This window comes from Sceloporus occidentalis, unplaced genomic scaffold (genome assembly GCF_023333645.1).
Source record: "Sceloporus occidentalis isolate IW3139 unplaced genomic scaffold, rSceOcc1.0.p SCAF_8, whole genome shotgun sequence".
NCBI classification, from domain to species: Eukaryota; Metazoa; Chordata; class Lepidosauria; order Squamata; family Phrynosomatidae; genus Sceloporus; species Sceloporus occidentalis.
In genome coordinates this window covers 47,742,417-47,763,079 of record NW_028316988.1, presented here as the reverse complement: position 1 = coordinate 47,763,079, position 20,663 = coordinate 47,742,417, and the positions used below count along the sequence as shown (strand labels likewise).

Below are 20,663 nucleotides of genomic sequence, written 5' to 3'. Positions count from 1 at the left end.
CCTCCATTCTCACGGGTTTTGAACCCGCATCCCTTGCTTATGCGCGAGGGCTGAACAGAGGGAGAAATAATGGGGTGCATGCCCAAGGCATACGCATGCATGCTCCTGCAGCCACACGCCAATATTCAAGCAAATGGGGCTTGAATATATGTGAAACTCCATTTTCGCAATGTTGTTGTGGAATGGATCCCCCGTGAAAACAGAGGGTCGACTGTAGTTGCATTGAGGCTAGCTCATGAATATAGTTCTGAAAAATCATTTCATTGAGATGAAGCATTTCTGCAAAAATTATAAAATTAATTTGTCGTATCGGTTAGTAACAGCATGCTATCAATGTTGTATTATTATTATTTTTACAAAGGTTACTACAGTTACTAAAGATGTTTAAAAGGGTCCCTTGGCCACCAAAATGTCCTACCAAAAGTAATGAGTTAAAATAATGTGAAACATTAATAATCACGCAGATTGCTAATGCAGTTGTCGTTTAATTATTTGGACAACTTTAAACGCCGTTGTTAAAAGTTAAAAAAAGAATTTGGGGTAACAAATGGATTTTCAAAGACCATGTTTCATGCTCCAAGGACGATTTTGGCCGAAACTTGAGATGAGGGCCAATGGGAGTTGCAGTTCAACATCTGGAGAGCCACACTACTGAAAGATTTGACTACTGAAACTGGCTTTTCCACAGGTATTAATGTCACCGTACTAATTCCTACTAATGTTTTAAGTTACATGAAGGTGTAGGCAAATATCTCCCCCTCTGGACTATTTTGCTACCCACTACATGCTTTTGGTAATTTGTTCAATGTCTGAAAAACTCCAAGTTATAGCAAAGCTGGCAGTTTATGGCCTGCAGAGCTATAAATCATTTTAAAAATCATGATGATATTACTCAAACCAGATGTGAAAAACATATGTTTACCATGCTTGTGCAAACTGCTGACTTGTTATACTTAATTAATGTCGATACTTTTGTGTTAACTACATACAAGCTTAATAATAACTTTGAAGACTTTACAGGAATGGTAAGAGTATTACAACAACTACTACTAATATAATAGTCTCATCAACGTAGTGGTTGTTGGTAAAGACAAGCTGGCAACGTTTGTAAAATTAGAACAGACTAGTATTATGGAAGGGTACAGGCAAAAGACAAATAGTAAATGTTTGCAGGCAATATACTACCTTTTAACCAGAGCCAGCATAAGATAAGTTTGCATGGCTTGAAATGGAAGGGGGCACTATAGGAAAGAGGAGGGCTGACTCCTTTGGCAGATATCTGGTGTCTACTAGACATCAAAACTTGGTCTGGTAAGGATGTCATTATCTTTGTTCCCAGGGATCGCTAGAAACAATCCGATATGATGAGACAGAAGTCTGTGGAAGAAATTCTGCTCTTAAATTTCACCTTCTTACAATCCAGTGAAAATGTCCCCCTTTCGAACCGAAGTGAGACGCAAACTAGGAAGACATTTCAACTTGGCTCCTTTAATCCACCCTTCCATGGAGAAGCTTAGAACATTATCTATACTCCTCGTATTATCTGCATAGAACCTTTGAGATGGCTTTGGCTGGGAGATGATAGCTGGTCTGAAAGCAGTCCGTGGGTTTTACAACTGAACTGAGATTAAAACCTGTATCTCCCCTGACAGTCCAATACTCTGGGGCAGTACAGACCACGCGAAAATGACAGTCTGCAGGCACCCATCTTAACTCTGGAAGAATACCGCAGCCGCCAGATCGCGTGACGTCCCTCCGGAGTAAAAAGAACCTGTTTTTTCCAAGTTCTTTTAGCAGCACCCAGGTTACATCGTGAGTGCGCCATTGGTGCACTGGTAATGTAACAGACATGCAGCGATGTGCGGATGCTGCGTGTCCCTTACGTCAAGATGGTGGTGCCCGTGTGGACAGGATGCCAACATCAGGCTGCCACCATTACATACTAGGGTTCCGGACCGTGCGGTTGCTGCACAGTCTGGAACCCTAGTATCGCCGCCGCCACCATGCCTCTTTCGGCCCGTCTGTCTTGGGCCTCTGTCAAGAACTGTGTTGGCTGTCTCAGAATCTAAGCACGTAACTCTCTCTAGGCCAGAATATTAATTTTGAAATCACTGTATTATGTTGTCAATCTGTGTGGATGCTGTTCTCACAAAAAAGTACTGACACTTTTTGGCCCAACTATTTGTTTGGTGTGTTTTTACTTCTATGAGGCTCAATCCTTAGAAGTCCTGGCTCACATGATACTATCTGTACAAGGATGAAAGCCACCAATATTTTCAACAGTTGACTGAACCACATTAGCAAACCATACTGAAAAAGCCATTGTGTGACACTTTCCCCTCCTGAAAGAGATGGCTATGTCCAGGGAGGAATTTCAGCTGATTCAAACATCACCATCATTTCTCTATAGACCCAAAATATTGCCATGGATTGTACAGCAGATTGGGCAGTTCTGAAACATGTACAGATAGTAGGGAATCCATTCTACAATATTTTGGGCATGACAAAAATAAGAGGGGAAAATACCTTTTTCCTTATGGAGTTTTTTGGGATTGAGCCCAGCCTCTGGATGCACAGGTTCTCCTTCTCTAATATTTGATAATATACCTGAAAGAAAGTTGGAGAAAGGAAAAAGAGAATGAACTTCAAATTTGCCCAAACTATAAACAATCCCACAAACATGTGCATTAGGACTGGAGCATGGCTTTGGCACGGCTTCTGGCCTCTTAGGACACATACATCCTTTAAAGAGCATACCTCCAAAGTGACCCGAAGCAGCTTTATTTGGGCCTGTCTGTTCAGGCCCTATGATTATGGAGACCAAGGTTTGATTCTCTGTTTGGCCATGGAAACCCACAGGGTGACCTTGGGTGAGTCATACACTCCCAGCCCTTTATGCTATTTGAATTAAGGTTGTTTCTGTTTCCTGGTGTGAACTAGCACAATCTCCATGACACTTTCCACTCTGCCCAAAAAAGACAAATGGAGACCAGTATGTGACAGCTTTAATGTTGCACCCATTCACAATGCTCAATGCATCCACCTACTCATTCCAATTTTTGAAAGCTACATTTTTGAAGAATTATCATGCCTCTATTAAGAAAGGCTCATGCCTAGGTTTTATACACACCAGCTGCATTTACTTGTTCAAACACAAAATCCACACTTGGACTAAAATATGACTTTGGATTATTTGTAAATGAACTCTGTTGCATCGGCCTGTAAGTGTTTTACATATTAGAGGTCCCCTGGGGTTGAAAAAGGGAACTTGGAAGTTACTTTTTCTACAACTGCTCCCATTCAGAGAATTGTAATCCAAAAAGAAAATAATGTTTGCTAACTCTGACCTGAGGCTAGAAGTTCAAATTGTTCCCTGGCACTAAACCAAGATGTCCCCTCTATGGCAAAGGCAAGGTATGGATGGTGGAGTCAGACTATGAATTCTTGGACATTAGGAGCCCTGGTGGCACAGTAGTTAAATGCTGGCACTGCAGCCACAAAGTTGTGAGTTTGATCCCAGGGTTCCAAGGTTGACTCAGCCTTCCATCCTTTTGTAGGTTGGTAAAATGAGGACCCAGCTTGTTGGGTGGCAATTGGCTTACAAATTGTAAAGTGCTTAGAGAGTGGTGAGTTCTCTGATAAGTGATGTATAAATGTAAATGCTAAATGCTATCTGAGTGCCTGCTGGCTATGTCCATAAACCTGCTCTGGCTCTGTTACTATCACCTACAACTGTTTCACAAAGGGCTGAAGAGGGAGCCAAACTCACCTCTATACATTTCACCATGAAATCACGGTTGCAGTAGTATAGACCATTGCCAGATTTGCAGAGGTTAAGGGACAGAACTTGGTGAGCACACAGATGATGCTGGCTTGCCCAGGAGGATTAGATGCATGCTAGCCACCATGTGGAGCAGGCTAAAGTGCCTAACATTTTGGAAGAGTTAACTCCTTTTTGAGCAAACTACAAACATGTTAGCCAGCGTGATGCAAAGAAAAGCGGGAAGACAAGTGAAAACTGCCAGCAAGCTGAAAAGGCTTTCCTCTGAAAGGTTCACATTAACTAATTAACAAGATGGATTCACTGAAATAATTTCAGATGAAAAATGCTTTTAATAGACCAGAGGATTTAAAGAATTGGTAATTATCTGCAATTCCTCTTACTTAACAGAGAGATATAGACGGCTAGATAGTTAACAACCCAGACTGATGGATGGCAATTCAAAAACAATAATCTGTGCCACTGAGAGAACACCCCCCCCCCCATTCTTTTGTAAAGGAACACCTGCAATATCACACGGATGTGATAGCTTTAAGATTTTTAGATTACATTGGCCTGTTACAGACTGCCAAAATAAAGCTGCTTGGGGTCTCTTTGGAGGTATGTTGTTTAAATGATGCATGCATCCTAAGAATCTGGAAGCTGCACCAAAGCTGCACTCCAGTGCTTAGGAATGGAGTGCGGCTTTGACGCAACCTCCGGACTCTTAGGACCCATGCATCATTTAAGTAGCATACCTCCAAAGAGACCCAAAGCAGCTGTATTTGGGCAGTCTGTAACAGGCCATTATTTCTTTTTTTAAAAAATTAAAGCATTATATTCTTCCTGCTTCACAGATTACAGATTTTTAAAAGTAAACTGTTCTTTAAAAAAACATTTAAAATAAGTCCTAATTCTGGGGAAAGAGTGAGATACAAATAATAATAATAATAATAATAATAATAATAATAATAATAATGGTGCGGTAAATACCGCCAACGAGCGGAGTACCAATGCTGATTCTAGGGTTAGGGACCGCGCAGCAACCAGACGGCCCCTAACCCTAGTATGTGCAGGCAACGTAACAATGGTGGCACCCGGTGTACATGGGTGCTGCCATTGTTAAGTAAGCACTGTGCGGCATTCACACATTGCCATGCAGCGCTTATGTAATGAGTGCACCATTGGCGCACTTGTTACACCACCCCTGCGGCTCAAAAAGAACTGGGTTCTTTTTCCTCCGTAGGGAAGCTGCGCGGTTTGGCGGCTGCAGCTTCCCTCTGGAGGAAATTAGGCTGCTGGCAGGCCGCCCTTTTCGGGCGGTTTGTACCATGCCAACAACAACAACAACAACAACAACAATATGCTTTTTCAGGGCCAGTCATGCCTCATGAAAATGGCTGGTTAACTCTGATGGAAAGAATATTTAAAGACTTGGTGAAAAAAACAACAAATAAGGAGATTCTCAACAGTCAAGAAACCCAATAAGGGGAGTCCTCCTGAAGCCTCTTTTTTGTTTTTCACCTGAACCTTGAAATAGACTTATGCAGTTATTTACATGAAAAATCAGTATGCAAAAGGATCTCGTAGCACCTTTGAGACTAACTGAAAGAAAGAGGTTGGTAGCATGAGCTTTCGTAGACTTCAGCCTACTTCTCCAGATAGCAATTGCACTTTACATTTCTATACCACTTCATAATGAACTGTACGCTAAAGATCCTAAGATGTTCCTTTTAAATATGACTGACAATAAAGATTTAGAAAGGAGGCATGGGAAATTGTTATTTTATATGATATCCGCAGCTAGAACATTGTTGGATTCACTCTGGAAAACAGACCAAATTCTGAGTATAGATTCATGGGTGTTAAAAGTTTATGGAAATGGACAGTTTGACTTGCAATATAAATAAGAAATCACTTAACGAATTTAAACAAGGTTGATAATTATGGATAGATTACCTAAAAGAAGATAGGGGTGTATATGCTGGTATTATTTTTGAAAAGCACACCATGAAATTACTAACTGAAGGAGATGCAACATGTTAGAACAGAATGTGTCTGAAACTGGTTTTTATCTACCAGACTTTTACGTGTGAAGTACGTAATAAGTTGATATTGGAAATAGAAAGTAAAAATTAAATACTAACAAATATACGGGATTGATAAAGTTGGAAGGAAGTAATAACTATGTAAATATATGCAACTTTAATTGTTTAGTACTATTTTTTATTTTGTATAAAATCAATAAAAATTATTTAAAATCAGTTTACATGTAAGCCAGTTTCCCCCAATAAGCTGGGTACTTATTTTACTAACCTATTTAAGGAAAGGCTGAGTCAACCTGGAGACCTCTGGGACTGAACTCACAACCTTGTGGCTGCAATACTGGCATTTAACTACTGCTCCTTTATGCCTGGGGTTCATGTCTATGAAAGCTCATGCTGCCAACTTCTTTTGCACAAGCTCATGATGTCAGATTTCAGAATATCCAGAGACAGTGTAAGACATCCCAAAAGATGTCTGCCATATTGGACACTGCACTGGGACTGTCAAAGCTAATTGAGAGTGAGAGGCAGCTGAAGATAGTTGCCAGCTACGTCGTAACAGAGGCATGCAGTACTAACCAATTCTATCCGGTGTGTTATCAAGCTGGGATGGGGAACTGGAAACGCTGCTGCTCTGATGTGAAGAGGCATGACTCCCAGGTCGGTGGCCCTCTTCCACAGATGGAGCAGGCGAAGGGCTGTCTTGAATCCTCTCCTTTAAAAAAGAAAGAAAGAAATGCATCTGAAGAAAGGGAGGATCCCCTCCGCATGTCATGCTGATCAACCTTCCTACACAAACAATTATTTGCACATCAATGCCAAAAGTAACACAGCTTGTCAGTTAAAAATGAGATGAATCAAGATGCAGAGTAGAATTGGAAGGGAAGGGCAAATGCCCTCTGAACAAATCTTGCCAAGAAAACCCTGTGATAGGGTCACCATAAGTTGAAAACAACTTGAAAAAACATAACAACATGTAAGGAAACCCTATGAAACTAATGGGCTTGCCATAAGGCAACTTGAAGGCAAACCCATATCCATGCATGTCAGGAAGCACCAGGGCTTGATTATTTGCACCTTGAGCAAAAATGGTCCTCAATGCTTTGGGGACCCATTCTGTTGCTGGCATTACACAGACATACACAAGCAAGCAGAATTCAAGATGTAGCTGTGTTAGACTGTAGTATCAGTATGTAGAGAGATCTTGTAGCACCTTTGAGACTAACTGAAAGAAATAAGTTGGCAGCATAAGCTTTTGTAGACTAAAGCCTACTTCCTCAGATGTATATATGCATCTTTGAATATCTATCTATAATCTTTGAATTCTACCCCTATGGAAAGCACCAAATTTAGTCAAATGGAGTGGAAATCCATCAACCTCTTCAAGACCATATACATCTGAGGAAGTACACTTTAGTCTATGAAAGTTCATGCTGCCAACTTCTTTCTTTAGATCTCAAAGGTGCTACAAGATCTCTCGATATACATACACAAACAAGTTTTGGGTTTTTTCTTTTTTCTTTTTGGTAGTATGAGTCTGCTAAGAGGGAAGTGATCATAGGAGAGGAAGACAAACCTGGCAACATTAGGCAGGTATCATCTAAAGACAAGTGCCCATGTAAAAGTACACTAAATTAAATCAAGGAATAGCTGTCAACTAAGGTGAGTTGCAAGGGACAGGCAGAGATGTAGATTCTGAATGGGAGGAAAGTTGGAGAGAAGGGCTAATGGCCTTGGCAGACCACAGACTGCATTTCTTTCCATTCTGCATTAAGCATACCCTCCAAATGTCCCAATTTGGCAGGGAAAGTCTCAGTTAATCTTCTGTCCTCTCACTTTTTCAGCTGCTTTGTGGAATGTGCCCAGGTTCTCTCTCCTTCTCCTACTTTGACTGCAGGTTCTCATTTTATTTCAATTGCTACAAAGTGAGTTCAAAGTACAAAAGATGTTTGTACTCAGTTGACTCGGTGGTAACCTTGCCCTTCCCAGTAGGCTCAGGGAAAACCAAACTGCTGCACCTTTTCCTGGATTGTGTGTTCTTCCTCATTAACATTTGCCATCTTGACTAAACTCTGATGTTGCTTGGCCACCCATGTCCCAGTTTTCATCTCTAAAATGTTGGAGGGTATGCATTAATTCCATTACTTAATTCCCATTGCTGAAGGCCTACCAAAACCTGTTAGCCTCTATCATTATAGTGAAGACCACTTGGCTTGGTCCACTGATTCATTGTTGGACTCTCTTTGGTTGCTGTTTGGTGTTTTTCATCTCGAGACTTGGCTTCCTTGCCTCTCTTTCAGGGTCTGCTTCCAGCTGGCTATAGAGGCAGCTCTAGAACAGAGGTTCTTAATTGTAAATATATAGCGTTTGTCTATTCTAAACACATTGCACATAAATGTAAGCCGAACATCGCTTCAAATGTGTTTTTAATAGCAGACTTATTGGACATTCAATACTAACTGAACCTCAAAATCATGAAACAGATGTGGATCTATTATACAGTGGTTAATTGTCAACAGACATGCCTTTTAACTAATTATCTCTTATTTAATGAACACACAATAACTAATAAAACTTAGAACAGAAGCATTTAATTGCAGCACTGTCAGCCTACTAATTAAAAATATTTGTGAAGCTTAAATAGTAATCTATGTTAGGCCTTTTATGCCTCTGTATCTTCAGGGCATTTTTTATTTAAATCAGTTTGAGACAAACATTGGGTCATTTTTATGGATAGTATGGAGACATGTTAGCTGTATTGGTTAAAATAAGGCAAAAAAACAAATAGGTGCTGTCATTCTCAGTGCTGAAAATGGTCTCTGGATTGTTGGTCTATGACAGTAAAGGATCAGGATAGTAAGTGCAAATAGCCTTCATTCTCCAAAATTACAGCGCTATAGAAATAAAGTTTAATAATAATAATAATAATAATAATAATAATAAAATTCTGGCTTACTGTTTCATGCAAATGCAAATAAAATTTACCATACTCTCCAACTGTCCTGATTTGGGAGGGACTGTCCCAATTAATGCTTTTTCATCCCACTTTCATCTGCATGCAAAATGTTCCAGTTTGTCTAGCCTTCTTCTCCATCTGCCCTTTTGTCTTCAGCTTACTTCAGTGACTACAAACCAAGTTCAATGTGCAAAAATAGTTTGCATTCAACTGACTCAGTGGGGAGAGAGGAGCAAGTGGCATCTTAGCCTTCCCAGTGGCCTCAGGCAAAAGGAAGCTGCTGCAGTTTCCTCTGGCTTGTGTATTCTTCCCTAATAACCTTTGCCATCTTGACCACATGCTGATGTTGCTTGGCCACATGTGTTTTCATCTGCCAAATGTTGGAGGGCATGTTACTTAATAAAAGAATAAAATGCAGTTAAAAAAGATAAAAGCCCATACAAATGGTTGTTAAAACATTACAGTACCCCCTAGCCTTTCTGTTTTAAAAGCCTGCCTGAATTAGCTTGCTGCTGGAATGACAGCAAAAAGGGGGCTGTTCTGTATAAAATGTTACCTCCATATATGTGTGTTTGGAAGTGAGATGTTGGTAAGTCTGAAATGCTAGCAAGCATCCTCTCAAAAGTCATTCTGTGAGAACAAGTGATGTGTATGTGTGTATAGATTTGGGATTGAGGAAGTTACAGTCGGCCCTCCATATTGCAGTTGTGGCAGCAAGAACTATTGCATCTCACCATGCAGTGATGGCACATTTGGTCATGAGTTATGTGTTACTCAACTCTGTTCCAAAGAAGCAACAGCCCACTTCTCTTTTTGGCTGCATCTGCATTGCATACACAATACAGTTTGACATCAGTTTAAGTGCTGCGGCTCAATGCTTTGGAATCCTGAGAACTGTGATTTGGTGTGGCACTAGAGAGCTCTGATAGATCTCTGAAAGCGGAACCTAAATGCCTCACAAAACTACAGTTCCTAGAATTCTATAGAATTGAGCCATGGCACTTAAAGTGGTGTCAAACTGGATTATTTCTGCAGTGTGGATGCAGCCTTCGTTGCAGATATATTTGTGCCGTGATCAAGGATAAGCGGTATAGCTACAGAGCCAACAGTACAGCCAAATGAGCTATTCTGAAATGAAAAAGTGGCATCATGTTCAAATAACCGCATGAAGAAGCCCTGAAGGGCTTCTGTTTCCCCCACTGGATAGCAAGAGGGTTCCCAAAATTTGAATGCCTTGGCTTTTGGCAAAGTACAGCTTCGTGCTCCAAAACTAGGGGAATAAGTGAAGACCCAGCAAAGGGATCCCAAACCCTCCAATATTCACAGATGAAAACTGGGGCACACGTGAAAAACAACATCAGAAGGTGGTCAAGATGGCAAAGATTATTAATGAGGAATAATACACAAGCTAGGAAAGGCTGCAGCAGTTTGCTTTTGCCTTAGCCTGCAGGAAAAGGCAAGACTCTTAGTTACTGCTGAGTTACTGAGAACAAAATGCTTTTGCACATTTGCAGCAACTGAAGTAAGTGGAGGACATGGAGAAAGAGGGAGGAGAAGAGAAATACTGGGACATTTCAAAACCATCTTAAAAAGTGGAGTGACAGAGGATTAATTGAGACTATCGTAAAATCAGGATAGTTGGAAGGTATGGGATCCTGAATACAGGCTGAGACACTTGCCAGAATGAAAGGCAGTCGTGATTATCTTTTGCCATAATATATGCAAGCGGTTTCATCTTTGCACGTAAACAGATCCATTTTTCAGTCCCGTAATCAGTATGCATCTATTAAGCTACTTAACAGCAATGAGCTGTGGTTCATTAGGCAGCTACTGTTGTGTCCCCGTCTAGTTAAAATTTCACAGCAAGTTAATCTATTTTATTACAAATGAGAACGCAAGCAATAATGTCCCCACCATTTTCCAAACACAGGGTTAACAGTATTTGCAACAAATCAGGGAGGACACTTCAATAGGAAAACTGTAAAGCTCAGAGACTTAACATCTTTTTACACCCTGATGACTTCATTTTGTCATTTGTGAATTTTACAGCCCCCCGTCACTCTTCATATATTTCAGTTTTCCTCTCTTGAAAAGAGATGTTGTTCCACTAGCCAAATAAAGACTTCCTTCTGGAAAGCGATCACCTCCCCATCCGCCCAACAAACACACACATACTAGAATATGTGTATGGCTAAAAGAAAGCCAGTTCTGGATGCATTTGCCTTCCATTTGAAGGAGCAAAGTCATGGCCTAAAGCTGCATCCGCACTGCATAAATAATCCAGTTTGACACCACTTTAACCACCATTGCTCAATGCAATGGTATTCTCGGAATTGCAGTGTTGTGAAACATTTGACCTTCTCTGCCAGAGAATTCTAGAGTTACAACAGACGACAATCCTCAAAATTGCATAGCATTCAGCCATGGCAGTTAAACTGGTGTCAAACTGGATTATTTCTGCTGTGCAGATGCAACCAGATGACAGGTAGGAAAAAAAGCTGGCTTGCCAGGCCTAAAAATACTGTACAAAAAGGAGCTTCTTTGTCAGAGGCATTTAAAACTGGTGTATACCTGTATGGAACCTGTATGATAACACAGAAATAGGAATATCATTATTTACTAATTTTCATCTTGAAGGAAGCCTTTCACACACCACTGCAGTTTTTTTAAAGCATTTTCGCAATTTGGGACCAATTCTGTGCAAAATTCACATACAGTTCTTTTTGTGCAGAAAATCGTTTTTTCTGCATGGGAAATAGCATAACTCGATTATTTCCGCGGTGCGTTTTGGACCAAAGTTATAGTTAGAAGCAATTTTGGGTGCAGTTGGAGTTGGTAGAAATGCACCAGCTCTGTCTTCAAAATAAAACCTTATAATATTATTTGTCTACTTTGTTGCATATTTACCTTTGTAAGAATTTAAGAAAGTTTTTGTGTTTGTATATTTTACTTAAATAAGTATATTTTACGTTCTATCATTCTCAGTAGCCTGATGATTCACATGGTCATGGTGATGAAATGCCTTGCGCTAGCATTTTATTAAAGTAAATTTGTGATTACCAACTAACATAAATTTGCCCTTTATGAAGGAATCTGAGTCAGAGTTGGGAAGTCGAAAAATAGAAGAGTTGGCAAAGGAGTTGGAGAAGGTTCGGCATACCAACTCTAAGGTGGTTAAATGCTAGTACTGAATCCACAGTGTTGTAAATTCAATCCTAGAGGAGGGCTCCAAGGTCCACTCAGTCTTTCATTCTTCCATGGGTTGGTAAAATTAGTACCCAGTTTGTTGGGGGCAATTGGCTTACAGATTGTAAACCGCTTAGGGAGTGCTAGTTCACTCATAAGTGGTATAGAAATGTACAGTGAGCCTGCGCTATAGGCGGGCGCGCTATACGCGGCTTTGAGCTTATGCGCAAAGCCGTGTAGAGTCATGCGGGAGTGTGCGGGGTGCAAGTCTGATTTAAATGAATGGGGTGCACGCCCATGGCACATGCACACTGCCGTGCCGCCATGCCACCACATGCATGAGCCCCATTCACTTGAATGGGGCTCGAGCATATGCGCAATTTGGCTTACGCAGGGGGTGAGTCCGGAACGGATCCCCCGCGTAAGCCAAGGGTGCACTGTACTTTTTATTGCTATTACAGCTGTTCTTGGAGGCTTCCTGAAGATACATGAATAGGTCACCAGTTCAAACACAAGCACCTAGTCCACACATTTTAGGTTACCCCTTGCCCCATGACTACAGAGGCTAAAGATCTCAACAGGGGTTTTGTCATGGCCCTCACCACTGGTTTATGAGGATCAAGCCAGAGAAACTTGTAGTAATGTACAGTATATCTAGAATGCTTAGCTTACTTAGTCCTGCCATAATCAACTTGACCTTACTACTTCGACTGTGATATTTCATCCTATTGATCTCTGTTTGTGTGCCAAGTGCGTAGAGAAGCAGCGATGGCTAAAGTTTGCTTGTTTATTTTTATTTCCAGTGCAACTATAATTACTCATCCAAATGTTAATCTATTAATGAGTTCCTAAAGGACTTAATGGCATTTTCTCTGCTGACAAGTGGGTTTTGCAGCTCTGTCTAAATCCTGGAAAGTTTATTCATACCTTTTGCCTCGATATTTCTTCTTTAATTGATGCATTCCCTCTTGTGATCTACCCAGCAGGTCAACGGGTGGGATAACTCACTAATGAAACCGGAGGCACTTAAAAAACAAAAATGAAACCCAGTGTAGAAAGATCTTTCTTCTGCCTTTCACTTTTCTCTTGCAACTCGCTGCTGTGCCTTCCTCATATCATCTTATTGGCTGGTAAATATCAGAAGAAGCAGGTTGGATTAGATGTGCTTTGGGTCTGATCCAGCACAGCTCATCATTCTCTCTCTCATATATATATATATATATATCTCCCTGGCTGCTGTCCCTCACTCTATCCTCCACCATGTTTGCTTAATTCACAAACATACACTTGGAATGCAACTCACTGACTCAGTGACTATTGGTCCATTGAGCCGATTCAGACTGGCAATGGCTCTCGACTGGTAATGGCTCTCAACACATTTGTGGCAGGATTCCTTCCCAGAACAACCTCATATTTCATTGTACTCACCCACACACCCTCTAACATTTACTCATGAAAACTGGGACATGTATAGCCTGCAATATCAGAATGTGGCCAGGCAACAAGAGGGCAAAAGCTGTTAATGAGAAAGAACACACCATCCTGCTGTTTTAAGCAGAGATTCCTTGGGATTTATATAATGAGTGTAGAAAAACCTAACCCCCACCGGAAAAAACACCCAACCCAAATGAGCCTGTTGCAAAGAGAAGAAGACTATGCCTCTCCTCTCCCTCCTGTTGAGTTAAATGAGTTGAAACTAATTCTGCATTTTCAGCTCAAGTTGCAGCAATTGAAACAAGCAGAGAAGAAAGGGAGAAAATGGGAGGAACAGAGAGAAACTGGGACGTTTTAAAAGCAGCTGAAAACGTGGGACGACAGAGGATTAACTAGGACTGTCCCTGGCAAACCACGACAGATGGAGGGTATGCCAACCCTGGGCAAGTCATGTGCTCTCAGCCTCAGGGGAAGGCAATGACAAACTTGCTCTGCCAAGAAAATCCATGATAAGTTCGCATTAGGGTCGCCATAAGTCAGAAATGACTTGAAGGCACACAACAAAAACAATGACAGTGCTTCCATCCAAATGTTAACCAGGCACTACGCTATTTAGCTTCTGAAATCAGACATGTTGCAGCTGGTAAGTATGACGCCTTGGGATAAAAACAATAAAAGAGACACCAAGAGTCTGAAATCTTGCCTTTGTAGTCCCTATAAAACCAACTACACTCTACCCTGAACAATAGCAAATTCACCATAGTTTCGACATTGCTCAATATGAAATCAAACATAGGCTAGCATTCTGGTGGTGGCATACAAAGATATACAGAGGCATGTGTCCATCTAATGTCTGGATACAGACAGAAGGCTGAAACGTAGGCCGTTTTCTGGAAAAGGAGGACATCTGGCCATCCTGGATGAGGCACGGCCTTCTGGGTATTTCAAATGCATCCTCCAATCGTCCTATTGCATAACTGGGCTCTACCGCCACATACTAAGAATGACTCCCTATTCACCTTCTTCAAACCAATTAGGTCTTTCTCTATCTCCTTTCCACTAGGAAAACATTCTTTGTTTGATGCTGCATATGACTGATTAAGTGATGTTCCCAGGCCTAATGATGTTAATGCTCTTTTCAGCTCACATTAGGACTTATATTTGTTATTAACGGCAACGCTAATGGCTGAGTCAACACTAAAAGGACCTGGAGCATAGCTAAAGGCTAAAATGGAATGGGTCTAATGATATTGTCAGGTTAGTTAGGTGGATTTAAAAGACTGAAATTGCTCTTCTGCCACTAAAGGCAACAGCAGTGAATTGGTCCTTATATTCCAGAAACTAGCCATCAGCTTTGAAGGAATGCCATTTGACACACATGGGATTCAAAACCTCTTTCCTGGGAAACATATACTCCACTCCCAACATTTCAAAGATGAAAAATAGGACACTTATGGCCAAACAACATCAGTGTGTGGTTAAGATGGCAAAAGGTATTAATGAGACAGAACACACAAGCTAAGAGATGCTGCAACAGTTTGCTTTAGCCTGAACCTACTGGGAACATGCACTGTTTTTTCCCCAGAGCTACCATCATGACAATAGTGTAGCAAACTGAATTGTAGTTGCTGGAGATTAATACCATAACTCACGGGCAGAGCACCTATTTTTAGTGAAAGAAGTCCCACGTTCAGTTCCCAATATAACCATTTAAAATTAGCAAGTAGCAAAGGATGGGGGATAGCGCCACTGGAAACCTGAAATTCAATACAGGCCAAAATACTCCAGGAGAAAGCAACCTGACACCCTCCAGACATTTTGGACTCCAGTTCCCTGGTGTTCATTTTTTTTTTCCAAGGACAAAAATGTTTGTATTAGGAAAGATCAGAGCTGGAAATGGAGCTTTTTGGACCACAACTCCCAGCATCCCCCATGCCAATGGTTCGGGGATTTTAGCTGTAGTGCAAAAGCTTTTCTAAGCTTTGAAAGATGAGTATTGAAAGGATGTATTTAGACTGCACAAACTTTAAGCCTGCCAAAACATATCTGCATGTGATATACCTGTTCCAAAACCAATGTAACTCAAGGATTGCACCCACACTGTAGAAATAATCCAGTGTCACACTGCTTTAGCTGCCATGACTCAATGCTATGGAATTCTGGGGACTGTAGTTTTGTCAGACATTTAGCCTTCTCGGCCACAGGTCTCTACTGCCACAACTACAATTCCTAGAACTCCATTGCATTGAGCCATGGCAGTTAAAGTGGTGTTAAAATGGATTATTTCTGCAGTGCGGATGCAGCCAAGATCATGCAATGAGATTTATGGTCCGGTGAGATTTATGGCCATAATGAAACATTTTCATTATGGCCAAGCTTCCTGATCTGAACATAAATGGGAACATTTTTGAATCTTCACTCTGCCCCAAGCCTACCTTGTCCTAACCTACCTTGGTGAACCTAAACCTACTTGGTGTATATTGTACTGGGGGGGGGGGGGGGGGTAAAAAAAACACCCAACTGAACAGAGAGCACTGACATTGTGTTTAAAATTCTGATCCTGGGGATGAGTCACAGTGAGCCAACTTTCAGACGCAGAAAGTTTTCTCGGCGGAGTTGTAAATCCCTGAAGGCAGGGATTTATCACAGAGTTTCTGACAGAATCTTAACTACAGAAGTGCTAGTAGGAGCTGCTAATCACATTAGGTTAGATTATAGATGGCAAGAAAGACTTTTGAAACCTGGCTACCGTGGCTCTGCCTAATTTATAGTGTTCTTGTCAAGATGAAATCAAATTTCATAGTTATGACATTTCTTTCCAGAGTACTAAACGTTAACTTTGCTGAGAAGGCACATTTTGGAGAACAGGAGTGGGAGGGCAGCCGAGGGAGATATCAGAGAGAGAGGCTTTGTTCTAGATGGCAATGTGATCTATAGAGCGGCTGGGGGGACATGATAACTTCATTCCAAGGTGTTAAGAAAGCAGGCCATTCCCAGGTTGGAGAGGAGCCGCTCGGTTATAGAAGAGCTTTGCAACTGGGGCTGTGACATTTAATCAGATGATGACAGCAATCAGATAAAAATAATAATTTATTTCTTATGTAAATCAAATTAATGAAGAAAGAATTTATGTTCCATCTACCCATGGTTCTGCTTGGAAAGGATTAATCCAACAGAACAAACAATTGCATGAAGATTCACTTTGTATTTTAAGATCATGATAACATAATTCATGACCTGCTTCATTCAAGCATTGTCAGTGCTTTTATGCTGTTGTACTATATTTTTCATGTTAAAAAAAACCCCAAGATCAATTAGATGAAAACATTTTCATTGACTAACACTATGGTCCAGCCAAGGCTAATAAATACCATGGAGTGGGTGGAAGATCACCAATGATGGCTTTAAAGTGGCAACAACAGCACTGTACCTACACATCTTTGACTCTGACAATGTGCTAGAAGACCACTTCAATCTCCCCTATGAAGCCCAGAGAGTCATTGCTGTTGGAAGAGTTCAGCCAGCATTACTTTTCTTTGGGACTATATGCTAAGGGATACCTCAACATTGCAGTTTGTCCTAACGAAAAAGCACCTCTCATTAACTGGTTCACACGACACAATTAAAGTGCTACGATTCCACTTTAACTGCCTTGGTTCTGTCCTGTGGAATCCTGGGACTGGCAGTCGAGGGGGACATTTAGAGGAGCTCTAGTGCCTCTGACTATACTGCAAATCCCAGGATTCCATAGGACGTTGCCATAGAAGTTAAAGTAGAATAATAGCATTATAATTGTGCAGTATGAACGGACTGTGGGTCACAGATTGATATGTAACAATACACAACACAACAGCTTCACACAATATAATGGCTTGGATCCTATTGGTCAGTTCTAACCAGAGTTGAATCATGAGTCTACAATTAGGTAAATCCCATTAATTCAATGTGTTTATTCTACTTGGGATTTAAAATCAGATTCAGACCATAAAAATCATGCTTTTTGCCCCCATAAAGGCACCATTTCTAGACCAACATATAGTCACTTGTACAGCAATTATCACAGCCTTAAGATTTTATGAGTCACAGTATGTTACACCATGCTCAGTTAGCCATGCAGCCACACCCATTTGCTTTACTCTGATGTGTTGATGCAGAGAATTTTCACACACAGCTGTAGATGTACCAAAGATGCATCCTGCAGCATGCAAAATGTAGATGCATGGATAGGATTCTGTGTACATATATAAAGTTTTAGTAAGTGTGTGAAGTGTTAGTGTTTGAGTTCTGCAAGATTCTACCATGCCCTTTTCAATGGATGCCTAAACTGTATTTCTATATGTTTAGCTGCAATACTAGAAATTTGGGGAATGGAAAAAAAATTCACTGGTGGACAGAATTCTTATGTGGGGCAATGCCCTCATTGGACACCTCTGAAGAGTAATAGGATGAGAGGTTGTCTGGAAACAACCTACTTCTCAGCCTTTTGTACGCTGAAAAACATTCCTACTAACACAGAAAGTTATGCTGGAAAACTATTGTCGTGTTATTCTCGTTCTCTGAGTTTGGAAGGAGCATGCAAAAGTGAGATACCCTTCGCGATGATATAACAAGAACTATATTGCATAATTCTGCTGATGGTATAGCCAGAATGTGAAAATAACACATTACTGGTGACATATGCTCACATAAACTGGGGTTATGCGAACATATGTCCTTTGGGGGAAGTTATGGAAGGAGGTATTTAGTACCTTCTTGTGTAATATCGGGCCGGTACAGACAGGCCAAAATAAAGCTACTTCAGGTCACTTTGTAGGTATAATTGTAAATGATGCACACATCTAAAGAGGCCAGAAGCTGTGCCAAAGCTGCGCTCCAGTCCTTAGGACGCATGCATCATTTAAACAGCATACCTCCAAAGTGACTCGAAGCAGCTTTATTTTGGCCTGTCTGTATGGGCTCATCATATCTGGAAGGAAAGCAGCTTCAAAAGGACACAGCACACTTCCCTGGCTATTAAGAAGTCAAGTGAGGGCATGAAACATCTGGGCAGCATCAAACTCCAGTTGTGCAGAGAAGAGAGCTGACATCCTCCTCCTGTATTTCCAAAGAGTGAAAGTTCCAGTCCTCTGAAGCTAACTTCTGGTGGGCACTTGTGTGGGTGAAGTGTTATGCTTTGCTTGCACACCATAGGACTTTGCGCTCTGTTTCATTATTACTTTTTTCTGTTACATTTAAAAGAGAGATTTGGGTCTAGATATTTATGCCAGTCTAAGATATAGCCATGTTAGTCTGTAGAATCAGTATGTAGAGAGATCTTGTAGCACCTTTGAGACTAATTGAAAGAAAGAAGTTGGCAGCATGAGCTTTCGTAGCCTTCAGTCCACTTCCTCAGATGCTTTTGCACAATTACCAATGAGTTGTTGGGTCTTAGAAAGCTTGCATGTGTTACATAACAAATTATGTGAAAAAAAAGTAATGTTTTCAGAGTCTGGGCATAGCTCAGGTCTCAAAATTACCTTTATAACTGAAGCTCCTGCTCTTGAAAGAGGGCTGTGCATCTGAGCTGCTGCGGCCATGTTAGCGATAGTGTTGAGATGGTTCATCTGATTCATAGCCATTGCAACAGAAGCAGGAGGTAGGCCGACTGGAAGAAGAGGATGGGGCATCATCATAAAAGGCAGATCTATCCCTGAGGGAAAAAACACAACAGGCCATAAATAGTAAGTAAAAATCTGTGATATCCACTTGCCATAATCCAGCATTGTGATTGACGGTGCAAACATTCAATTGACTTAATGGAACTGTGAAGAATCATTATTATTTTTGGATGCTCCAAAGGATAGGACCCAAACCAGTGAGTTCAAATTACAAGAAGGTTGATTCCAACCAAACATTGGGCAGAACCTTCTGATGACAAGAGAGGTTCAGAAGTAGAACCAGGTACCTCAGAAGGTGATGGACTCTTCTTCAATGGAAATGTTTAAACAGAGGTCAGATGACCACCTTTCAGGGATGTTTTAGCAGTGGATCCCTGATTTGGCAGCAGGCTGGATTATATTTGGAGTGGGACACTGTGAGAGGCTAGTTGTTGTTGTGTGTCTTCAAGTCGCTTCTGATGTATGCTGACTCTAAAGTGACCATAAAATGACAGATAGACACTCTTCATAGTAGGATTGCCCTTGCCGCCTTCTGAGGTGGAGGGAATGTGACTTGCCAGTAGGTTTCCATGGTTGAGCAGGGAGTCAAACCTTGCTCTCCCGGTGTCCTAATCTAACATGACACCATGCTGGCTAGAGGACCATCATGCTGACTAAGAGACCTGGGAGGGCTGCATCCCTCCTGCAAAAATCTAAACCACGACACAGATAATCACCTGAATTGGCCAGTCGCATTTCAAAACCACAAACACTGCCTGAATATATCAAAACCTGTAGTTGTAATTTTGCTTGGAAGACTATAGCAGATGCAAGGCTAGGAATCGAGAGCCAGCGTTGTGTAGTGGGTTCAGCATTGTACTATGACTGGAGATCAGGGTTTGATTCCCTGCTCAGCCATGAAAACCCATTGGGTGAGTCATGCTTGCTCAACCACAGAAAACCCTGTGATAGTGTCACCTTAGGGTTTCTATAAGCTGGAAATAACTTGAAGGTACACAACAACAATGACTACAAATCTGTAAATCTGACAGTTTCTCTCCTGAATTTTTAAATCTCAAATTCTTTCCATCCTTAACATGAGCTGAAAAATTCATATTGAAACTAAGCTGAAATGAAATTCTCACCCATCCCTATGTAAAGCCCTCCTGTGTTCCCATCTAAGAATAGCAGCAATATAAGAGTATTATTATTATTATTATTATTATTATTATTATTTAAAAAGACAACTTCTGAACAAGAATCTAGCACTGGGAACAGTTAGGGATACATTTTACATGTATATTTATCATATTTTACATGTATATTTATATTTATACACATAAAATACGACACATTTCAGATTTTTCTTCTTCCAGCCTTCGGTCTCTTAAATCTGTTTAAGGTGTTATCTGCCCCGCACCTCGAGAGGCAAGGCTGGCCATGGATCTAAATAAATAACAGAGCCACAACAAAGATGGGTTACAAAACAGTGCTTGTGGCATCCCTCTTTTGCAAAAACGGTCCCGGTGCCCCCGCCCCACTCCAGTTCGCCAGCCTCATACAAACATAAGTCTTTGTTCCTTCGTCAATGCCCCCGCAGCAGCCGGGTAATCTTTCCTCATACTCTGTGGAGTTTCAACACTCCC

At 41.1% G+C, this 20,663-nt stretch overlaps 1 protein-coding gene across 3 annotated transcripts in view; it reads right to left on the bottom strand.

The window, feature by feature from the left end:
- Positions 1–20,663, bottom strand: part of DACH2 (dachshund family transcription factor 2) — a 306,252-nt gene that overhangs the window by 46,397 nt on the left and 239,192 nt on the right. For all 3 annotated transcript variants that reach the window (XM_089537188.1, XM_089537189.1, XM_089537190.1), the window contains 3 exons: positions 18,898–19,070; positions 6,385–6,520; positions 2,527–2,607 (listed from right to left, as the gene is read on the bottom strand). In XM_089537188.1, the coding sequence (XP_089393314.1) occupies positions 2,527–2,607; positions 6,385–6,520; positions 18,898–19,070 (390 nt within the window). The remainder of the gene's footprint in view (positions 1–2,526; positions 2,608–6,384; positions 6,521–18,897; positions 19,071–20,663) is intronic.